General features: G+C 32.1%; 1 protein-coding gene across 1 annotated transcript; it reads right to left on the reverse strand.

Annotated features, from left to right (window-relative positions):
• Positions 1 to 4295: 4295 nt before the first annotated feature.
• On the reverse strand, positions 4296 to 7339 carry LOC105804030 (adenylyl-sulfate kinase 3). Its single transcript, XM_052624505.1, is given in 8 exon segments — positions 4296 to 4770; positions 4884 to 4930; positions 5018 to 5045; positions 5047 to 5103; positions 5225 to 5343; positions 5438 to 5587; positions 6243 to 6368; positions 7054 to 7339. Coding segments are annotated over 8 exon segments (852 nt in total). The 5' UTR covers positions 7280 to 7339; the 3' UTR covers positions 4296 to 4671.
• Between the last annotated feature and the right edge of the window lie 17322 nt (positions 7340 to 24661).

Consider the following 24661-nt stretch of genomic DNA (forward strand, 5'->3'; position numbering starts at 1 on the left):
TTTTAGGTTGTTATTAGGAATTGGTTTTTATTTGGATTTAAAAGACACTTTTATTGTACCGTCATTTAGACGGAATTTAGTTTTTGTTTCTTCATTGGAAAATTTTAGATATTATTTTTCATTCAAAAACAATCAATTTAGTTTGTCTTTGAATTAGAATGTTGTTGGAACTGGTTATTTAAATACTTATGACAACTTTTATTTGCTAGAAACAGTAGCATCCTATAATGAAACCTTACATGTGGAATCATGTGGTATTAAACACAAATTAAATAAGGAAAATTTAGTATCATTATGGCATAAGCACTTAGGTCATATCTCAAAAGTTAGAGTTGAATGCCTTGTGTCTGATGGTATTTTAGAATCCCTTGACTTCACAGACTTTGATGTTTGTGTCGATTGCATTAAGGAAAACAGACCAAAACCAAGAGATTGTGTGCCAACATATTTTCAGACGTCTTAGAATTAATTCACACAAATATTTGTGGGTCATTCCCTACGCATCCTAGAATGGTCAACAATATTTCATAACATTCATAGACCTCATGTTATGGGTACCTATATCTCATTCATGAGAAATCTCAATCTCTAGACGTGTTCAAAGCTTATAAAGCTGAAGTTGAGAATCAACTCAACAAAAGGATTAAAAATGTCAGATCTGATCATGGTGGTGAGTACTACGATAAATAAGATGGCTTAGGTGAATAATGCCTAGGACCATTTGTGAATATCCTAGAGGAATGCAGTATTGTCCTATAATACACCATGCCAGGATCACTTAGTATGAATGGTGTAGCTGAAAGATGAAACAAGACTCTTAAGGATATGGTAAGGAGCATGATTACTCATTCTACCTTACCTGAGTCCCTCTGGGGAGAAGCATTAAAGACAGTAGCTTACATTCTGAATAGAGTACCCAATAAAGCAGTTGCAAAAACACTTTATGAGCTTTGGACAATTCAAAAGCCTAGTCTAAAGCACTTCACATTTGGGGATGTCCAGTTAAGGCAAGGCCTTATAGGCCACATGAAAAGAAATTAGACTTCAAAATAGTGAGAAACTACTTTATTGGTTATTTTGAGAAATTTAGGGGATATAAGTTTTATGATTCCATAATAAGGAATATTTTTGAGATGGGAACTGCAATATTTTTTTAGGATGTTGAGTTTGAGGGGAGAAATAAGGTTAGAGACATTTTCTTTAGGAGGAATTGGATTCTAACTCAGTTTCTACTATCACTTTTGGCAATGTTTATGTTCTCATACCTATCATTGATCAAGAATAGAATCCAGAACCTCAACAAGACAATGTTGAACAACTCCCCATTCAAGATGAGGTAATTGTTCTAGAAGAACAAACTCAACAACCTCAAGAACAAGTGCCATTAAGAAGGTCCACAAAAGAAAGGAGAAATACTATTCCAGATGATTATGTTGTATTTCTCCAAGAACATGAGGATGATAATGGAATGTTAGAAGATGATCTAATCAACTTTCATTAGGCCATGAAAAGTTCTAGTTCTGAAAAGTGGATTTATGCCATGAAAGATGAGTATAAGTCTATTCAAGACAATAAAGATTAGGAACTTGTCTCATTACCTAAAGGTGCAAAACCAATTTGTTGTAAATGGATATTTAAAACCAAGAGGGATGCAAATGGTAATGTGGAGAGGTATAATGTGTGTCTTGTAGTTAAAGGATATAATAAAAAAGAAGACATTGATTTTACAGAGACTTTATCTCCAGTTTTATTGAAAGACTCTTTCAGGATAATCATGGCGCTTGTTGCTCATTTTGATCTTGAGTTACATCAGATGAATGTTAAGATTGCATTTCTTAATGGCGACATTGAAGAAACAATTTATATGGTGCAACTAGAAAACTTTGAGTCTGAAGACTCAAAGAATATGGTTTGCAAATTGACAAAATCCATCTATGGACTCAAACAAGCTTCTCGTCAATGGTACCACAAGTTTCATCAAGTAATTATTTCGTTCGATTTTGAGATGAATATTGTTGATGATTGTGTGTATCACAAATTTAATGGGAGTAAGTACATATTTCTAGTTCTATATGTCGATGACATTTTGCTTACTGCTAATGATATAGGCTTATTGCACAAAACCAAGAGGCTTTTATCTAAGCATTTTGAGATGAAAGATTTTGAGACGCCTCTTTTGTTTTAGAAATTCAGGTACATCGAGATTGAACTCGGGGTATTCTTGGATTGTCACAAAAGAGCTATATCGATAAATTACTCAAAAGGTTTGGCATGCAAAGTTGTAGACCAAGTGACACCCTGTCACTAAAAAAAAGACAAATTTAGTCTTACTCAATGCCCTAAAAGTAACCTTGAAATTCAGGAAATACAAAAGATTCCCTATGCATCAGCTGTTGGGAGTTTAATGTATGCTCATGTATGTACGCGTTCGGATATTGCGTACATTGTTGGGATGTTAGACAGATATATAAGCAACCCTGGTATAGACCATTGGGTAGCAGCTAAAAGGGTTATGAGATATCTTCAAAGAACAAAAGATCTTTTGGAGGTCGTAAGGTATTCTGATTCTGATTTTGTTGGCTACTAAGATAGCAGGAAATCTATATCAGGCTATATTTACATGTTAGCTGGAGGAGCTATATCCAAGAAAAGTGTCAAACAGACACTTGTAGCTTCGTCCACTATGGCAGCAGAGTTTGTAGCATGCTATGAGGCATCAAACCATCGAATATGCTTGCGAAACTTTGTCACTGGGCTGCGCATTTTGAAAAATGTAGAAAGATCACTCAAATTATTTTGTGACAATAAGTCAGCAGTGTTGTATTTCAATAACAATAGAAGTTCATCTAAGTCAAAGCATATTGACAAAAAGTTCCTGGTTGTGAAAGAAAGAGTGCAAAATGGTCAAATATCCATAGAGCACATTGGGACAAACTCCATGATAATGGATCTGCTCACAAAAGGTTTACCACCCAAGGTCTTTCATGAGCACACTGTTCACATGGGTGTTTCATTGTTTGAGGATATCATGATTTTGTGGGAGTTTATATTTTATTTGTTTTATGTTTATTTTCAGAAATTTATGTATTTGGTTATTTTCTTATTAGAAATGAATTATTCAATTTATTCACTTTGTTTGTTATTTTGACACTGACCTTACTTAAGTTTAAAGAAGACCAGTTGGAAATAGACATGCTTAGATCGTATTGCATTTAATTTCCATGCTACATATCCATACTTGATCTATGTCATTTGGTTGTGCTAATATACGTGATCAGGGATGGATTTAGTTACGATAAATGTAATGAAAGTCGCCTTAGTTCTATGTTAGCATAATTAATGGACGAGATTATTCGGAATACCTTTTGGATATGATAGTAAATTTTTTGAGCTCATAAGGTTATATAATGACATTTAATTATAGAGTAATTAATATATATATATGTGGTCCAAGTGGGAAATTGTTGGAAAATATGAACATCACATATATAATAAGGGTAATTACATGTTATTATTTACTATCATGATAGGTTAGCCCAAATTAAAAATAATCTAATTTGGTTAAGGTTTAATAGACTTTAATTATTAAATAAAGTATGAGTCAAATCTATGTAGACACTTTAGTAATTAATTCCTAATTAATGATGGGCTAATTAGGAATTAGGGCTAATGTGCTAAAATTATATATATTAGGGTTATGGTTCCCAAATTATACATGAGACAACTTTTCTAATATCTCATCCTTAGGAAAGAGAGCAAATATTATTTAAATTTCTTGTGTGTTAATTTGGAAAATCAAAACCTAAAGATCTAGAAATTTTCAATGAATCCATGGATTCAAGTACGCTTCGCATTTAATTTTATTATATTTTGTTCTCTATGATTTGACAAGATAGATCCGATTTATAATTTCTTAAGTTTTATATCATATCTTGGTTTACAATTCTAACACTAACTCAATTGTAAAACATATAAAAGATGTTATTTTAACAAAATAAGAGATTATTCTAAGGATAATTTTGTCTTTACGTATAAAATCTAAACTACATGGTAGAATTTGAATTCAAAACATAAAAATATTTTAATTATTATATCATTTCAAAATTTGGATACCTAACGTGCCAAAGCCTTTGAGCAAAGATTTGAAAGGATGATCCAGATTCGGCTCTTTCTAATTCAGGTATACTCCAAGACTGAACTTGTTGGAAACTGTCACATCCCTAGTTCTCTAGGCTAAGGACCATCAAGATATATGCTTTAATCAAGGCAACATCCAGGTTTATGCATACAAAATCTGTTTGCTTAACATTAAAGAACAATGAAAAAATCTACAAATTTCAGGGCACCTTTCACTGAAAAACCTCATAACCTTTTCACTCATAACCAATAATTACAATAACTTAGCCAATACCAAACAACGTGCCTTCAAGAAGACACTTCCACTAGCCAATACCAAACAACGTGCCTTCAAGAAGACACTTCCACTAATTAATCAAGCGATTAATTATCTACACTGGAAACAGTAAGTTTCCTTGATGCCTGAAACAGGATATAGATATAGTTTACCTAATGTGGAAGCAATAAATTTCCTTAATTTTAGAAGGAATCCAGATTTCCATTGATTCAGCACATGATATTATGGCAACCAGGAATTGCAAGGTTTCTCACTTCTTATGCCCGCAGGTAACCCTTCTCCTCCAGGTAAGATATCACCGTTTCAGCCATTTCATATGGCGAAGCAATGTTGTTTCCCTTTTCTGGTAATACTATCTGCAAAATAGAAAAAAGGTTGAGCTCCAATTCCTATGCGAGAATATGACGACAAAGTAGAGAATAGCATTGGCATTTTGAATTTGTAGAAATTCCATGGTCTTCGAATATACCTCAAAATTCAGAGGTGGCTCATATGGGTCATCAACACCGGTGAAACCTACAAAGAAGATATTACATAAGCTACTTCTAAATTGTGAGCTTATACCAACTTTCATATATATACAAAATTCCAGAGAATGGCCACCTTTAATTTTTCCAGCTCTAGCAAGCTTTGTACAGGCCCTTTGGGTCCCTTGCCTCGCATATATGGAGTGGCACATCCATGAATACCTGAATAAAGCATTGCCAGGATAACTTTTCTTAGAGCAACAAAGAATTTTTCATCCGATGCAAATGCTCTTTATCACAACTAAGATCAAAGCCGTCCGGATTTTTTAGAGGCAGCACTTACCTCAATGAAATCCCCTTCAGGCAACAGTGCACGACAAGCATCCCTGTCTTTTCTGTAGGGAGATATCACACTAGCAATGCAGATGATGCCAGCATTAGCAAAGAGCTTGGCTACCTCTCCTGTGTGTGAATCATAACAAGTTAAAAGTTGAAACCAACCATCATAAGAAGAGAATGAAAAGGTAAAGCAGCTGAGGACTGGAACAACATTTACCCATCCTTCGTATGTTTTCAGCTCGGTCTTCTGCTTTAAAAGTAAGGTCACGGTTTAAACCATGCCGAACATTATCACCGTCAAGGATGTAAGTCAATTTTCCCCTTGAATACAAGGCTTGACACAGAGCGCACGCCAAAGTGCTCTTTCCTGTTTATATTCATGTACCACCACAGTGAGAGAAAGGGGGAGAGAGTGAACATCCTCTTTAGTTTATCAAGGAAAACTAACAGACAACAGGAACAAAGAATCAAGTATAGTCACAAGGAAGGCACTCTGAAACTAAGGTGCTTTTGACTCGTCATAAAGATCTGATGTATATCCTAAAATAGATTGATGACATGAATCCACGAACATCCTCTAATACTTGGAGAAACTTTGAAGAAAAAACATACAATGTTAGATGCGTACCAATATTTTACGCTCACCCCCAAGTCAAAGTTAATTTTGAAATGTCACCTTGGTGGTAAAAATACTATAAAAGCCCAAGAGCTAGGTTGCATTTTATTCATTTTATTCAAAAAATGATAAATGTTCATGTATGTTAGATCAAAGAGTAAATTGATTTTTTTGTTAAGAATTTTATCTATTTCTATTATTAAAAATTGAGGTAACTAACGAAATAATTAAATAGTTACATGTGTGCCACATGTACCTCATAATGGAGACTAGTAAAGCATGCTATAAGCTCAAGAAGCCACTTATATACTCATAGAAAGCAGCACACAAGAAATCACTTAATGGGAATAAATGAATAGTAACATTAGCATGACTTTCAGTATCCATATAAATTAGTGCCACAAACCTGAGCCACTGAGACCCGTAACCCATATGACACAACCCTTTTGCTGAAGCAACTCCTGTCGATGAAGTTTACCAACTGAACTTTTGTGCCATACAATGTTCGTAGCCATCTGGTGGAGATTTTCACCTACTTACACGTTTCAAACCACAACTCTAATTATAAACCAACATCTAGGAAATAATAAATAAAATTGTTAACTTTTGCATTTACTACAATATTATTAAATATGAACAAAATATTACAAACCTTAAAAATAGGATATGTAATGTGTGATTTTGAACTCCATCATCTCCATTTAAAGAATATACACACACACAACAATAACAATGTTGGGGTCCCTTCAAAATTGAAAGGGGGCAGCTAATTGCTGGCACAAGGGCCTTGAGAGAGTACAAGGGGTTCTAGTGCCTCCTCAACGGTAGGCATTTATGGTGATAACATTGGGTTAGAGTATCCATGTTCTACACCTAATTTTATTCACCATAAAAGTAGACAAATATTTTCGTTGAAAATGACATTTTTATTTTTCAAAAAATAAGGGGTTTTTTTTTTCTGGTCAGTAAAAAATAAGGGTTGAAAGCACGATTCAGAGCAATGAACCCCCCCCCAAAAAAAAAAAAAAATCAAAGCAGAGTAAGCTAGGCTACGTTTACAAGCCAATGAAGCTGAAAATTACTCCAATAGTCAACCTAATTAGCATTTCCCACCTTACCAGTTTTTTTTTTTTTTTACTCCAAATAAATGGGACAAGTTAAAAGTTAAAATAGGAAAAACCAAATCCATGTTAAAAATTAAGAAAACATTAAGTTACCTGAAATAACAGCAACGTGATCATCCGTAATCACTACGGTGGATTCCTCAGTCGCCTGCACCGAGCTCAACCTCGCATTGTTGCCACTACTCAACCCCAAAGAAGTCAACGGCGCCGGTAACGGTAACTTCACGAAGCCGGCCTTGGGAAGAGGTACTGACAGGCCACTGTCGAGACCGGAAGAAGAGCAAGAAATCGCTGGCCATACCACTTTGCCTGCCGCCATCTTAATTAAAAACAATAAAAAAAAGGAACAATAATTGGAAAAAATGGACAGTGCGAGGCGTGGTTAATGGCGAAGTAATTGCAAAATGATTTGGTTTCTGGATTTATATATAGAGCGGTCCATGAAAAGCTGGCATCATGCAAGTTTTTAGTAGGGGTGTTCAAATAACCCAACTAATTACTAATAATCCATTTATTTGAAAAGTAAAAAATTTTAATCAATCGAAATTTTTAAAATACAATAAACAAATCGAAATATTTTAAACAATTTGGTTAATTAATTGAATTAATCAAAATTTATATATTTTATCTTTTAATTAAAATAAATATAAAACATATATTACTAATGTGGATTATCTTTGTTTTAATAGTTAAAAATATTATATATAATATATTTTTATTTCGTTTAATTCAAAACATAGTAGTACAAAAACACATTGTTAATATAAAAATTTATTATATATAATATTTATTATTTATTTCATTAATTATTTAATTTCAAACTGAATTAATCGATAATCGAAATTTTAAAAATTATTAACCGACCTTATTGAACTAAATTCGATTATTGACCTATTAATTAAATTAGATCGGTTCAATCCGTTAATTTAATTTTAATCAAATTATCAACCCCCCTAACTTTTAGTTAGAAGAGAATAACTGGGGTTTTTTTTAGTATGGAAAGAGATAAAAAGTGATAGGAGAGAATTGTATCAAGTTCACAACCGAGGTTGATGGGGTTCAGTCTAGTTGGGTAACCACTTGCTCTTATTGAAAATGAGGCTATTTATGTAGCTTTTCAGTCAAGGATCTAGGCCACGTAATCATTTTACTGACATGACATCGATGTAACAATGAAGTGCTTAACATGTCGGTCTTCTAGAACATCAGAGTAATTACTAAGGTATAATTCACTCATAACTTATTACTTTCATAGAAAAATATTTAGTAAATTTTTTATATCTAAAAATGTGAAATAGAAGCATAATATAGTAAAAGTAAATAAATAATATATATATATATATATATAAATAAATGCATGATAATTTTTAATCTTATTTGTGAAGCTACAAGGTATCAAATATTAATCCTATTTTCATTAATTTTTATTCACAATTACATTGGTGCTCATCCAACTATAATCGATTTTCTATTTTGGATAAAATTTTAATATGATCACCTACCTAATCGAGTTACTTTTTGTCCTTTTATATTGAATGTTATAAATTGATGGCGTGATAGTTTGAATTTGATATAATAACATAATTAGTTATCAATAATTACACATTTGATTAAATTGGTCATGATAATAAAAAATTAATCGCGGATAGTCTTGTCAATATGGTTTATGATAGAAGAACGAGTTAAGATTATTTGAAGACTCTCCTTTGGAGAATTAGTTTAATTACGTTTGTGTACTTTACTTTTCACCAAAAAATAATTCTCAATATTTACAAATTGCCTCTTCTAATAAAATTATAAAATTCTCATGAAATTTTAAAATAGTTAAAAAAATCTTTTTCCCCAAAATTAAAATATGATGTAACTTTAAAAAATAAAATTAAAACTTAAAAACCCTCTCTCTTTTTTTTCAAGTTCACTTATCTTTCACTTAGCACAAAATAAACAAGAGAATCTCAGGGATCGCCACATGTATGTGTGAACCATAGCGTTAATCAGGAGCTTGGGATTTTATCCTAAGTTTCAATAGTAAGCCTTCTCTAAAACCCTATTTTTTTATTGTGTTAAATATTTGTTTTTGTGAACATTGATATGCAAGCTCTATATTGCGAGCTAGATATGAACAGTGATGAGCTCCTTATGATTTGCTAGCTCTATGTTTAAGCAAATGTTTTGACACTATAAACTTCTGGAACCATTGGATATTATAACATGCCATAGGATTGTGAGTATTCACCTTATGTTTTGTGTTTTGGGCGAGAGGCCCTGGGACAAGTGTGGAGAGATAAGGGAATGTGGAGCTAAGCTCCATTCAATGGGATATGTTGGTGTGTTTGGAGAGTGCCTAGCTTTATGCTACACTTATGGGACATGTTAAGACTAATTGAGTCATTCTGAGGTGTTATAAGAAGATCCACTTATCTAATAGGAAAGAACTTGTGAATAAGATTGTGTTTTTTAAAATATTATGTTTTACAGGCTAATTGACTATGAGTAATTGAGAACTAGACTTCGCGTAAGTATGGTGTGCCCAGTTCGCAATTCAGTGACCTTGCCAAAGCTTTTGTTTAACTTATGTTTTGTGCGTGTAATGTGGTTACTCTTTCATGTATATTCACTGAGTTCACAAGAACTCACACACTCATTTTCAAACACTGCAGATAGTTAGATCGCACGGTATGTAGCAGCGAGGCGAGTGATCTAGGTGAAGCATAAATACTGGAAAGATGGTACAAGCGAACTTTAGACATAAAGGTAAGTGAGACTCCGCTTGGGATTAGAGATTTATTTCTATCTGTTGACTTCAATGATTGTTCTAGGACTTAGTTATTCTTAAAGTTATTCATTATGCTTTTATTTTTTAACCAACAAAGTTAAATATATACACACTTGAATTTTAAATATATGAATATAGTCCAAGTTTGATTGTTAGTTTCTTAGATTATAAGTTCACGCCCAAGTTTTTTAAAATTTTTAACAGAGAGTTCACCATAAGCAAAAACATGAAATAATCAAAACTAGATAACTTATGTAGAGTTCGCCAAGGTTGCTGCAAAGTGACAGCATTGTCGATTTGTGCAAAGTGCAAACCTTAATAATTGGTGAACTGATATTTGCAAACTCTTAAAAAATTTTGATATACAAAATAGGAGAAACCCTATGAACCATGTCACAGTATCTAAACACGTAGGGTAATTCACGAAACTTACCTTGTTTATAAAGTCCTACATTGCAAAGACTTAAAAGGTGCGAGCCACGCTAGGAGTGAACCTTGATGTTGAGATGTGTAACATATAGCTAACGAGATAACTGTTTACTTAAACTTAGAATACCACCTGAATAAAAGTTAGTTTAAGTGTATTGATGAAAGTACTTATATGATATTCCGCTGCATGTTAGTAACTTGAGCATATTTTATGTTTTAACTTGTGGTGTGTTGGAGGTTAGATTGGGTTGGTTTTAATGAAGAGTCAGTTGGGTTGCTAATGTGGCATTACATAGCTCGAGTTCAGCAATTGGATTAGGTATAAGGTATTACACAGCTCTCAAGGAAGACCCTCATTTTGAGACTGTCAATGATATCGCGATATCCAACCCTAGGTATCGTGATATCATTGTCATGAGGGGACAAAAAATGACATTAGAGGTAGTCCTTGTCCAACCAAAGCACCAATCAAAATTAGACATCTAGGGACATTTTGGTCACTAAAACTTAGGTTGTAATCAGCTTTAAAAAGCCAAAAATTGGCTGAAGAAAAAAAGCTGTAGTTTTAGGTTAGAAAGCTTTAGTTTAGGTTTTTCTTTCATCTTTTTAGTTTAAGGTTAGAGTTTTCTTCTTTATCTTTTTAGGTCTTAGTTTATTTTTCTAATTTTAGTGGTAGTTAATAGTTAGTTATTATTGTAGGTAGTGTTCATTTACTTGTTTAGTACCTTAAACTCCTTGTAATTTTAGTTTAATCTTTAGTATTAATGCAACTCAGTTTTTTTCGTTTCATCATTAAAAATCTGATTTTTAAGTGTTCTTTTACATTTCCTTTGTTGTCATTTTATTTATCTTCAAGTTTGTTTAAGAAAAACCCTAGCTTTTCTCATTTCTCTTGCATTTACCCTTTATGCATTTTTATGTTATTATTGTGTTCTTATTTTCTTAAGTAGTAGTATGAGTAGCTAAATATTTGGTGGTTGGTTGATAGAAGTGTTGTTTAGTTAGCCTTTGGGTCAGTGACTAAATTGCAATAAACTAGACTAAATTGAATAAACTTCAAAAATTAGGATTGATGCCCCTAAAGGAAAATCAAGATAAGTGAGACCGAGAGGTAATCTTATTGGGCATCAATTCATTAGTGTCAGGTTAGTTGGGTGAGGTCGAGAGATAAACTAGAAAAATTTGTCTAAGTTGGTAAATTTGACAGCGAGAGGTAAAATGAAGTCAATTTAGGAGTGTTAACGATTTAGATCCCTAATTCAAAATTTAACTTACAACATGGAAATCAACCAATCGTTTTTTGTTATCATATTTGGTATTTTTATATTTTGATTTATTTACAGTTTAGTCTTTTTCAGATTTAGGTTATTAATTAGTTTAACTCAACCTCAAATTATGTATTGCATACTATAGCAATTAGTGATTAGCTAGCTAGACTCCTTCATTGCATGCACTTTTGCATAGAAATCACTAAACCATTGACTCTATTGGGTTTGATCATTGGAATACTCCGATGTTCCAATGTAACACTACAAATATTAAAACTTACTTGTCACACTTGCAGACACCGCACTTATTATTTGATTGATTGTTGTTTTAGTGTTGATTTCTCTCCCCCATCCATGAGAGTATGGAAGAGGCGATCAAGGATCCAAGTAGTTATAGATTGAGATGTCTGCATAGTATTTGAAGAGTTATCTCTTAGCTTAGAAACGCACTTTAAATCACCCGATTTTGAGCTTAAGAGCTAAAATTATGAATGTTTTTGAAGATTGTGCGAGCAAAAATTTTTAATAGGATTATTACGGGAAATTGTGAGTTTTGAGCTTCAATTTGAGTTTAAATCATATTAGGTTCGATTTTAGGCTTAATTTTTATTATATATGAGCCCAATATTGTATATATTATGTTTTATTATTTTATTATTTATTTATTCCAAATTTTAGGACATTTTAAGTATTTAAAGTTATTTAGGAGTTTTATGTTTTTAACAAAAAGAAAGTTTAGTTTTACTAAAACTACTTTCTGTTTAGATTAATTAAAGTTTCATTATACTTAAGAGTTTTATTTTGATGTAATTAGCCAGGTTATATAAAGGTCATTCATTATTCATTAGAGAGATACATTGATTAATAAATTTCAACTCTTTGAGTTATTTCTCTTTGTGAGAGTTCACTTTTATTTATTTTAGAAGTAGGTTTTCTTCTTGGTTTTCTCTTTGAAGCTGTGGGAGAACTCTTCACCCTCCAATGTACCAGGGTTCAGCCTTAGGGGGTTGGTTAGAACCATTTTAGAGCTTGTTGAAGATCATTCTTCAAATGGTTTTGTAGGACATGGACTTTCCATCACCATTGGTTGATTTTATTGAAGCAGTTCTTCAAAAGGGATAATCTTTCCATCATCCATCTTTCTTTTGTTTTCTTCCATTCTTCATCCTTCAATTTGACAAGGAGTATTTCTTGGAGAGTTTATTAGAGCCATTAATTGAATTTGTTCAGGTTTATGTCTCAAAATTTTCAATTGGACACTTATGGCCTACATTTTCATTAACTTTATTGGGATGTACTAGGGCTTGATATTGTTACGAAGTTTACAGCTTAGCTAGGGAGTGTTGAGTTTTCGGCTACTCTTAATGATGCCTTGTTGGTTCTTATTCCTAAAAACTAGAAACCAAAAGTTCTTTTTTAAATTCTGACCTATTGCTCTTTGTAATGTGTTGTATAAAATTATTGATTAAGTTTTCTCTAAGTGGTTAAAGTCAATTCTGGAAAAGCTCATTTCTCCAATACAGTCTGTTTTTGTTCCAAGGAGACTGGTCATTGATAATGTCATGGTTTTGTGTGAGATTATCCATCATATGAAGAAAAAAAGTCGAAGAAAGGTAGGTAAGGTAGCTATGAACATTGATATAAGTAAAGCTTATGAAAGGGTTGATTGGTCTATTTTTTTTATTTATTTTAACTAATTTGGGTTTCGTTGACCATTCGTCTAGTGATTATGTTGTGTGTTTCCTCGGTTTGTCATTTTGTCATGTTAAATGGGCATGAGGTGGGATTGGTTATTTCGTACAAAGGCATTAAGCAATGTGACCCTTTATTGTTGTACTTTTTTATTCTCTGTTTATCGTGGAGCCCCTCCAATTGCCCATCTATTTTTTTTTGATGATAGTTTTCTTTTCTTAAGAGTTATTGCGTCGAAATGGAAATCGGTACATTCTATACTTTCTACTTATGAACAGGCCTCTGGTCAAACATTTAATTTTCTTAAGTCAGGTGTTTAGTTCCAATACGAAGCTTGCAGATAGATTGCAGATAGATAAATTGCTTACTCTTTGCCTAACATCTCTACATCATTAGCCCATGGCTCATACTTAAGTCTTCCCTCGTTCATTAGGAAGAATGACAAGCAAGTTTTTGGTTTTATTAGATATTATTTGAACAAGCAAGTACTGAGTTGGGAAAATAGACTCTTGCCTAAGGTGGGCAAGTAATTTATGCTCAAGTCTACTGCTCAAGCCATCTTGGCTTATTGCATAAGTGTATTCATACTCGCGTTTGGTTTATGTCATGATTTTTCAAGGCTCATGAATTCATTCTTGTAGGGATCAAGCTCGAGTAATAGTAGAGGTGTAACAACCCATTTTTTAGTAGTGTCAGAAATAATGGTTTCGGGGCCACCAAATTCGACGAGGAAGTTCATAAATATTATATTTAATATTTACAAGTTAATCGTGACTTCGAAAAGGTTTTTGATTTAGTTGTTTTTATTTTATAAGCGATTTATTAAGTTCAAGTGGTATGACCCTAAGGTCAAGTGGTTTTAGAAATTGAGGTATCAGGACCTCATTTTTATAAACCAAGCTGTAAATATTTTTATAAATATTTATAGTTTAATTAAGGTGGTATTAAAGTTTTGTTAGAAAATTTTATCGTTTCGATAGTTAATTAAGCTAAAAGGACTAAATCGTAAAAGTTAAAAAAGTCAATCGCTATTAATTTAAATGTGTTAATTGATTAAAGAATTATAATTTGAAGAACTTAACGGGTAAATTACCCATTCTTAAGTTGGTGAACGGTTAAAGCTTTATGTTCTTTTAATTTTATATGTGATTTTTATATTATAATGTTATTATTAAATGAAAAAGATAAAATAAAGAAATAAAAGTTAATAAAATAAGAAAACGAAGGCTTTCCTCTTCATTTGACATCTTCATCATCAAAACACCATGGCAAGAATAACCAAGGTTTGGCCATGCTTCAATTCATGCATGGTAAGCCAGTTTTCATCCGTTTTTAATAATTTTTATGTTTTTTAGATCGTTGCAACTAGGTCCAACTAGCACGTACCTTCGATTTTGAAGGTGTTAAAGATTTTGAATGTTGCCATTGATGAATCTTGTGATTTTTGATGTTATATGATGAATTTGGAATGTTGGTTTATATTTAAAAGTATTTTGTTAAGTGGTTTTGATGAATTTTTTGATTAAGGACTAATTTGTTAAATTAATAAAAGTACAAGGATTTAATGTGAAATTGTTGCGTAAATGGAATTTTTTGAATACTATAAACATTTATCTAGCTTGGGTTTGTATTAAAAATGGTTAATTTGCATGTTTTGGGTTCAGGGACTAAATTGAATAAAAGAAAACTTTAGGGTAATTTTGTAAAATGTAAAAATGACCAAATTGCATGAAATGAATTTTTTCATTGTCTAAATTAATATATTGAATGAAATTATTAATTTAGATCAAGATCGGGTGGAAAATCAAGAAAAATGGAAAATTACCAAAATACCCCTAAACTTTGGTATTTTTGTAAATTAGCCAGGTAAGTTCGTATGAACCGTATTCTATATAAATTTTATTAAATTTAATATTAAAATGTGATTATATTATGATTAAATCAATATATAAATGTTAGTATGCAATTTACTGTGTTATGAAACAATGTAAATCCAACGACGTACGACGATTGCCGAGTCCCGTTTGAACCTTAGGAATTCGTAGGATACAAATGACATGTCATTAGGGTTACCAATTTTTTTGAGGTCTTGCATGTGTTGAGGACACACCACAGCTCGTATGAGCTTACTGTTACTCAGCTCGTATGAGCTTACCGATTACAGCTCGTAAGAGCATACCGATTCATAACTCGTATAAGCATACATGTATAGGAAATGGCGTATTATAGTTTAGCACACCATGTATGAGCTATCCGAGTATCCAATGATATTCTAAATGGTTCAACGGGAAATGTTCTGTTACGAGACAATTTGAGTTCGATACGAATTAATACAGGTATATACATGAAATACATGGAAATGATGGTACATGATATATTGATGCATTGAAATGGATGATATATGTATATGAAGAAACGGTAAGTGAATGATATGTATCATAACATGTACATATATGAACATCTTTGATATGATGCTACATGGAAATTATGTAAGTTGAGACGAGTAATAAACTCAAGTGTGACATGTTGAGAAAATAAGGTTATCAATGTTGAATTTATATGAAATATGTTCAATTATGCTAACATGTGTTGTTATTTGATGCTTAGGCAAGTGTCATGCTGTTGGTTGAATAGTATTATGTTTACTTATAAGTTGCATTGAAATGGTAAATGCTCAAATAAAAATATGTTTGTGCTCATGAAAGAGTGGTAAGGTTTAAATTATGCAATTTCTTATGAAATGGCTTATCATGTGATTAACTCGAAAAAGGGCTATGTTTAAATACACTAGCTTGTGGCTATGGTTGAATGATATGTTTATGGTTTGTGAGTTATGCATATGGAACAGGTGTGGAAAGTAATGAAATGCAAATGAAAAATAAAGAAATTTGGGAAGAGTTTAAAGTTGTTTATAATCCTAATATGCTAGCAATAATATGTATAAGTGATGTTGTGGATTTACTCATTTTGTGAGTTTTTGAGTATGGTTTCATGAATCTTGTGGTATCGGTATATGATTATTCTTGATATGTGTAAACTTTATATTTGAAATGGATTGATATGATTATAGTTCATATGAGCTTACTAAGAATTCATTGCTTACGTAGTTGTTTTTCTTTATCTTTCAGATTTGAAAGCTCGATCGGGTTGGAGGCTAGCCGGAGATCCATCACACTTTTCATCGGCTCACTCGGTACTTTCAGTTGGTTTAAGTTTGGTTATAATGACATGTATAGGTTATTTTGGCTAATGTTGGCCTATATATTTTGTTGTGATTATAGGCATTTGAGTTGGCTTGTGTTTTGGTATATTTTGATATGGATATATATGGCCTTAATTTGGTTGAGGTGTGGCTTGATTGGTGGTTGAATTATGAAAAGTAAAATGATAGTTATATGTGCATTTTGTATAAGTGTTTTGTGAGTTGATGAATTAGTTGTGAATTGGTACCTTGTTGTGTAAGACATATATGTCTAATTATGTTAGAAATTGAAGGGCATGTTTAACATCAATTGGTATGTTTTGGTAAAGTGATCTACATGATATGTAATGATGCAATTATACATATAATTTAGTTGAACATTTTGTTATATTGAATACATGGTTAAATATGTTTATAATTGTCATTTGAGGTGCCTAAGGGCATATTAGGTGTATGTGAATATACTACATGTTTAAGGCTTGATTTTGCTTGTTTTGGATGTCATAATATGGCTTGTTTATATGTACAATGTTAAGTGTAGGTGGATGCCAAATTGGGTGAGAAGTATGGCTAGTAAAATAGCCTATTTTCATCCACACAAGCAGAGACACGGGCGTGTGTCTCAACCGTGTGTGACACATGACCAAGTGATACGGCAGTGTGTCCCTTGTAGTTTTTAAAAGGTTGCAAGTCAGGCTGTTGCACAGCCTAACACATGGCCTAGCACACAGGCGTGTAAGGTTACTTCGAAAGGTAGCACAGGGAGTGTGACTTAGCCGTGTGACCAAGTTAGTAAGTTACACAGGCATGGACACAGGCTGGGACACGGCTGTGTGTCCCTATTTCAAATGCCCACACAGCCTAAGACACGGATGTGTCTCTTGGCCGTGTGACCCCTACAGTTTGTAAATTTTCATCTTTTTCTAAAAGAATTCTCTGAGTTCCCGATTTAGTCCCGACTTGTTTCTAACGCGATTTTAGGGCCTCGAGGGCTCGTATAAGGGACAATATGATTGGTTTTGATTGGTTTTTTTTATGAATATTGTTAAGATATGAAATGTTTGAAATTCTGTTTGTTTGTACTGTAAACTCTGGTAATACTCTGTAACCCTATTTCGATGATAGATACGGGTTAGGGGTGTTACAAGAGGGACTTGTTAGGCATTAGGAGATCAACTTTGTAACACCCCTAACCTGTTTTAGTTACCGAATTAGGGTTACAAAGTGTTATCGAGCAAGACAAAACATTAACTTCATTTCAAAACAGTTAAGCAAATAAAACAAAAACATATAATAAACAACTCAATTCATGATATAAATACACTTATGGGCCTTAAATCGGGCTTAAGGGGCCCTAAAAATAGTTTGAGAACAATCTGGGATCAAATAGAAACAAATCAGAAAATTTTAGGAAAAACTTAAAAATTTGTAAAATAGGGGTCACACGGCTGTGTGGCCAGCCATGTGACATAGCCCAAACCGTGTGAACATCTGAAGTCAAGACACACGGTCGTGTCCCAGCCCGTGCGAGTATTTGAAATAGGGTCACACTACCGTATCGCACGTTGTGTGCTAGATCGTGTAACAAACTATTTTGAGTCACACAGCCATGTTGCAGGTCGTCTACTAAGCAGTGTAGATACTGCACCTAAAAACAATAAACTCGCACGGCTGTGTGAGGTGACCGTGTGTGGCACATGCCATGTGAAAGCCCATGTCGCAGGCCGTGTGCTCCATATTTAACCCCTGATTCAAGCTAATTCAAAGTACAACAAGATATACCATATCTATCCCATTTCTATGGTTCAAAAGCACATTTAAAACACCAATTTCATGCCAAATTTCATCCACCCTATGCCTAACCAATATGCCATTCAAAGGCACCACAATCAAATATCATTCATTCAAATACCCTAGCTAAGAAAGCACATGGCATTAATCATATATTCATGTTCAAACCATTAACCAAGTTGGCCAAAATATAACCATGCTCAAAAGTTTACCATTCCAAAGAATTATCACCAATTTCTTGACCTTAAGGATTAACCTAACCAAAAACAAATACACATCCAAAACCAACCATTTAACTAGATATATCATCATAACATAACACTTTACAAGCTCACAACTTAACACTTATATACATGCCACATCCCAAAATAGAAAACAACATCTACCAAAATAGTTGGATAGTGTGAGATTCCAGTCGATCCGTCCGGTCAATCCACAAATTTGGCAACTACAAAAGAACATAAATGAAACAAGTAAGCTAAATAATCTTAGTAAGCTCATATTTTAAACATCAAATTAACTTACCTTAATCGAGCAAAAATATTCAAAGAGTTGATTTACAATTCTTGATATCCAAATACAAATCCACAAACCCCATTAGTTTTTGCTCGAATATCTAAATATATTATGATAACCTTTTCTCAAATAACTTATCATTACCATAAACCACATTTCATCAATTTAATTGTCCACGCATGTAAACAAATGGTTCATTGTAACATTTTTCACTTATTAATACCATGAATATGCATTAACATTTAAGCACATAATAAATTGTAATTCAATTAACACTTAGCCCGACGAACTAAGTAACTCGACTCGGATACTCGAGTAACTAAACCACACTAGAGGCATCGTAGATGCATAACAGAGGCACCGAAGTGCAAACAGAGGCACCAAAGTGAAATCCTATACAAGCGCACATACTGATTATAATGGCATTCCAATCGTATCATAAGCGATTACTACGTTCAACCGGGCAATATACGTAAATTTGTTACCTTTATACATATTTATCATTCAGAGGCATTTCATCATTTCCATACACATACTACAAATTCAATATATTCATGTAAAAAATGTACAATCACAAGGATTGCCACCATCCATTATTCATTTTCATATGAACTTTATTACAATATTCAATAATATATAAGTAACTAATAAAGTTTCCCATACATTTATACAACTAACTAGAAACAATGCTATAATCACAAGAAACTTACATTTACTTATCAAAACACTATAAACTTACCTCGATTACTTTCGGTTAAAACGTAAGGACATATTCCATAATTTTCCCTTTTTGGTTATTATCTTTTTATTTGGTTCTTAATCTATATAATAATTAAATTAAATTTATTACATTCACATACATTTCAAATTCAATTCAATGCATGAGACCCTTAACTTTTCATTATTTATATATTTTCCTAAACTTTTACATTTCTCACAATTTAGTCCCTAAACTCGAAATTCAAAATTTAACAAAATTTTACAACTTCTCATGCTAACCAAATTTTCACTCATCCATTTCCAGCACAAAATTATTCTAAATTCTCAAGAATTCCTATCAATTTTAATATTCAATCAATTTAGTCCTTTAATAAAAAACTAACAAAATTAATTTATAAATTGATCATACTCAATAACCAATACTTCAAACCCAGCATTTAACATCATAAACAACAAGAATACATTAATGGAAAAATCCAAAATCTTTAACAGTTTCAAAAACAAAGGTGTGGTTAGCTGGACCTAGTTGCAACGATATCAAAAACATAAAAATAACTAAAAACAGATAACAAATACATACCATGCACACAACAATAAGCTTGGCTGAACCAAAGGAGTTTTAAAAATGGTGTTCCTTCAAGTTTAGATGTTGGAGAGAAAATGAATATGATGACATTTTGTCATCTTTTGATTTAATTTAATTATTAAATTACTAATTTAACCTTAGTTTTTAAATCAAATTTCACCTCAAACTTATCCCTAAACCATCCACTATTATTCAATATAGTCTAATTACTTCATAGGTCCTCTCTAATTTGATATTTAAGGTATCAAATCAATACAATTCAATATTTGTTAAGTTTTTCATCTTTTACAATTTAGTCCTTTTTATTCAATTAACTAACTAAACATTAAAAAAATTTCACCAAAATTTAATACGACTCTAATGTAACTCCATAAAAATTAATTAAATAATAAAACATGACCTCACATATCAAAATTCTGGTTCCGAAACCATTATTTTCGATACCATTGAAAAATGGGATATTACAGACTTTGTGTGCTTAAGAAGTTTGGTGGGATGGATTTTCAGTATCTTTGATGTTTTAATATCACAATGCTTTGCAAGCAAGGTTGGCATTTTGTAGCCAATCAAGATTCTCTTCCAAGTCTTATTTTCAAAGCTAGATATTTCCTTAGTTACAATTTTATGGATTCTGTGGAAGGTAGTAACCCTTTGAAAATTTGGAGGAGTATATATATTGCTAAGTCATTGCTAGCTCGAGGACTCCAATGGAGAGTGGGTACGAAGCATAATATTAGTGTTTTTTCTAACGCATGGTTTCCAAATGATGTTAACTTTCATGTCGCATCAAGTCCGCTTGAACGCATGGTTGGCCATTAGAGAGGTAATGTTGTGGCTAAAAAATTACCATTTTGATTGAGTAATTGTGGAATTGGATTGTTTTAAAGTTATTTATGCATTCAAGGCTTCTAGGTGTTATCTTTCTGATTTTGGTGTTGTTCTTCAAGACTCTTTGCTTTTAAAATCTAATTTCCATTTTTTGTCCTTTTGGTGGACACACCATTCTTCTAATAAGGTGGCTCATGAGTTAGCTAAGGTGCCCGATCGTCAAACATGGGACACTTATCCCTTGCTTCTTGTAAGCTTCTTCAATTTTGATAATATCTCTCATTCATCCAATAGAATTGTGGGATTTAGGTCTAAGTGTATGGGTAAGCTTGCTGACTTGGGTATAGTTTTCCATTGACATATTGGACTTCTTTGTTTTGGTACACTTTTTTCTTAATAGAATGATTTCCCTATTAAAAAAATACTAAAAGTATTCCTAATATATAATAATTATATAAAATTAAAATAAATATAAAATCATAAAAAGTAAACTATTATCTTTTAATTCTCTAAATATTTATTATCTTTTGTATTTTAACTTTTTATATTTTAGTTTGTTGATTCTTTTACAATATATATTTAAATTTAAATTTTATAGTTACAAATGTCATTAGTCAAAGGACTAATTTGTTTAATAAAGCAATACTTTAAGTAACTATATAAGTTATTAAAATGAGAAAATAAGATATACTACAACAATTAATTTTCTATATAGGTCATTTCTTAATTACAATTGTAAAATTTTGCATTAACTTTTTATCATAATTAATGGGATGAGATTGCACGGAATGGAAATCAAGTCTCCCACCTAACAATCTAATACCCTTACCACTAAACTATCCTACATTAACTATTATTTTTTATACTTTTGTAGATATTGTAATCTTTATAACAACCTAATCTTCATTATAATTTCATGTTCAAATTTTTCGAATTAAATTATATGCTTGTAGTTTGAAAATTGTATTACAATGAAATTATTAGTCAAAAGGGTTTTATAATTAACAATATTTTAGTTAATAATTATCAAGTACAAATGTAAATTAACAATGAAAAACATATATTATTGGAAAACACATTGATTTGCAACTATTGAAAAATATAGAGTGACTAATACGTGCTAGAGAAAGAGCTCACTTCCTTACCAAATGCAAAACACTAGCTTGTTTCTATATTTAGGTAATTGATAATTTATTGAACATGATTTTTGGGTTGAGTTGAGTTTGTGGATTATATATAGCCCAATAATGAAGATCATATCACTTAAGGAAACAGGTTTGAAGGATTAGATCAGATCGGATCACATCTATCTAATCCTTTGGATAGAGGAAGTTGGATCAGATTGGAATGTTGAAGACTTAGCTACCAACAGTCCTTGTTTACCTTGTTTATTATTATTATATTGTATTCAACTAGTTTAGTTGATGTTTAATAAGGATTGGTATAGATCTTCATTATGTTAGCAAGTCTCAAATAACTCTATATAATTGAAAGACTTGTATAGGAATATGTATTAAATTGAGATCACTTAATTTGTTCAAGTAAGGAACATTATTTGTAAAAGTGCATTTTGATTGTAAAACCTTTGTGTTGTGGTTTTACAAGCTAAGTTCATAGGGGTGAATTTAGTGGTGAGAGTTCCAATCTTCGAAGGTACAAAATTGAAAAAATTATCACTAGGGTGTGAAAGATTTAGGTTCACTTGTTGTAATTGTTAAAGATTTTGGATAATTCTCACTAAGCTAGGCTTCGCGGACTTGCAAAGAATTTAAAAAGTTTTCTAATTATATTGTTGCCAAATCTACTTGGGATATTTTGGAGATTGCTTATAAAGGTATTTCCATTGTTAAATAGTCAAATATGCATATTTTAATCTCCAGATTTGAGAGTCTGAGAATGCAAGAATTGGAAACTATAGGAGAGTTTTATGCAAAGTTCTGTGATCTATCGAACCAGAAGTTTGCATAGGGAGAGGAATACTCAAATGCCAAATTGGTCAGAAAGGTGTTGAGATCTCTTCCTAAGAGATTCTTCATCAAGGTTATTGCTATTGAAAAGGCCAAGGATCTTGAAAAGCTAGCTAATGATGAACTCATTGGCTTTTTGCAAACCTTTTAAATGAACTTTGAAAATGCAAAACGCAGCAAGACAAAAGACAAGAGAAACATTACTCTCCAAGTGGGTGATGAACTGCCAACTTCTTAAAACATTACAATTGAGGATATCTAATAACAAAGTGCCTTACTTACACAATTTTAACAAGACTTCCAAGAAGCAAGCAAAGAAGTTTAAAAATTTTGAAGCCAGTACCAATTTTGATACATATACGGATCAAGTGAAATTTATTAAATTCCATTCACCGAAGCTGCCAATTTTCAAGCTTGGGAAATCAACAGACTTGCGACGACTTTTGGATGGGATCCTAGCATTTCTGGGTTGAGATGTCTGCATGACTTCGAAGATCTATCTCTTAGCTTCAAAATGCACTTTGAATCACTCGTTTTTTGAGTTTGGGAGCTCAAGTTATGACCATTTTAGTGAAGATTGGATGAGTAAAATTTCTGAACAGGATTATGATGAGAATTACGAGTTTCAGGCTTTTAATTCGAGTTTAAATCATATTGGGTTCGAGTTTTGGGCTTAATTTTTATTATATATGAGCTCAATATTGTATTTATTAGCTCTTATTATTTTATTATTTTATTATTCCTAATTTTTAATAATTATTAATTAGTTTAAGTTATTTAAGAGTTTTATGCCAATAAGAGAGTTTAGTTTAAAACTACTTCTTGTTTAGATTAATTAGAGTTCTAATATAAGAGTTTTATTTAGGTTTATTTATTGCCCTTTGCATTGTACACAATTCGCACAATTGATTATTATTCAAATTCTCTTTGAGTTTTTCTTTTCAAGAATTGTTCTTGAGTTTCTTTTAGAAGAGTTTAACAATCTTTATATATTGTGGGGATCATCTTCAAACTTTTTCTTGCCAAAGTTTCTACCTTGGGGGGAAACTAGAGCCACTTGAAGAGGGTTGTGGATTCTTCTTGTTTCCAAGGCTTCTTAGGACTTCTACATATCACGTTCTATTTTTTCCATCTATTGACTTTATTTTCTTCTTTATTATTCTAATCTTTGATTTCATTATTCTATTTATTTATTTTTAATTGTTCTCTTTATTTTTATCTGACTTGGATTGGTTTGTGTTTCAGGTTATGGTAGAATCCAAGTTTCTTTTTGAATGTCTAGAACCCTAAGTCAAATCTGTGACTTAGACAAACTTTATAATCCACTTCCACGTTCATCCTCACGAATCCATATCAATTTCCCTAGAAACAAATCAAAAGGAGTTACCATTAAAGAGGAACATGAGAAAGATAAAGAGGAAGGTGTCCGATGCCATGAATGTTAGGGGTATGGTCATATTCAATCTAAGTGTGTCAACACTCTTAAAATGAAAAAGATGTCACTTTGTGTAACCTAGAGTGATGAAGATTCATCTAACAACTTAAATTTGAAAGATGATCATCATAGTAATTATGTTGCTTTTGCTACTAGTGCTGTCAAAGAAGATGGAGAAGATTCAACTAGAGAATCAGATATTAGTTCTAATGAGAAATTCTTGAAAACCTACAATGAGATATTGGGCAAGTGGAGGAAAGTGTACAACATCAATACTCAACTATTATAGGAAAATAAGCATTTGAATTATGAAAATCCTAAATTGGTTAAACATGTTGAAGTAAAAGAATTACTTCTTGCAAATGAGCTTACTAAAGTTAAACTCATGCTCAAGAAATTTATCACCAATAGTAACAAACTTGAAGAAATCCTTGCAACAAGAAGGAGAAATCCAAGCAAAGGAGGTCTATGGTATGTCAAGGAAGGAAAGG

The sequence above is a fragment of the Gossypium raimondii genome, chromosome 11 (genome assembly GCF_025698545.1).
Source record: "Gossypium raimondii isolate GPD5lz chromosome 11, ASM2569854v1, whole genome shotgun sequence".
In the NCBI taxonomy this organism is placed as follows: Eukaryota; Viridiplantae; Streptophyta; class Magnoliopsida; order Malvales; family Malvaceae; genus Gossypium; species Gossypium raimondii.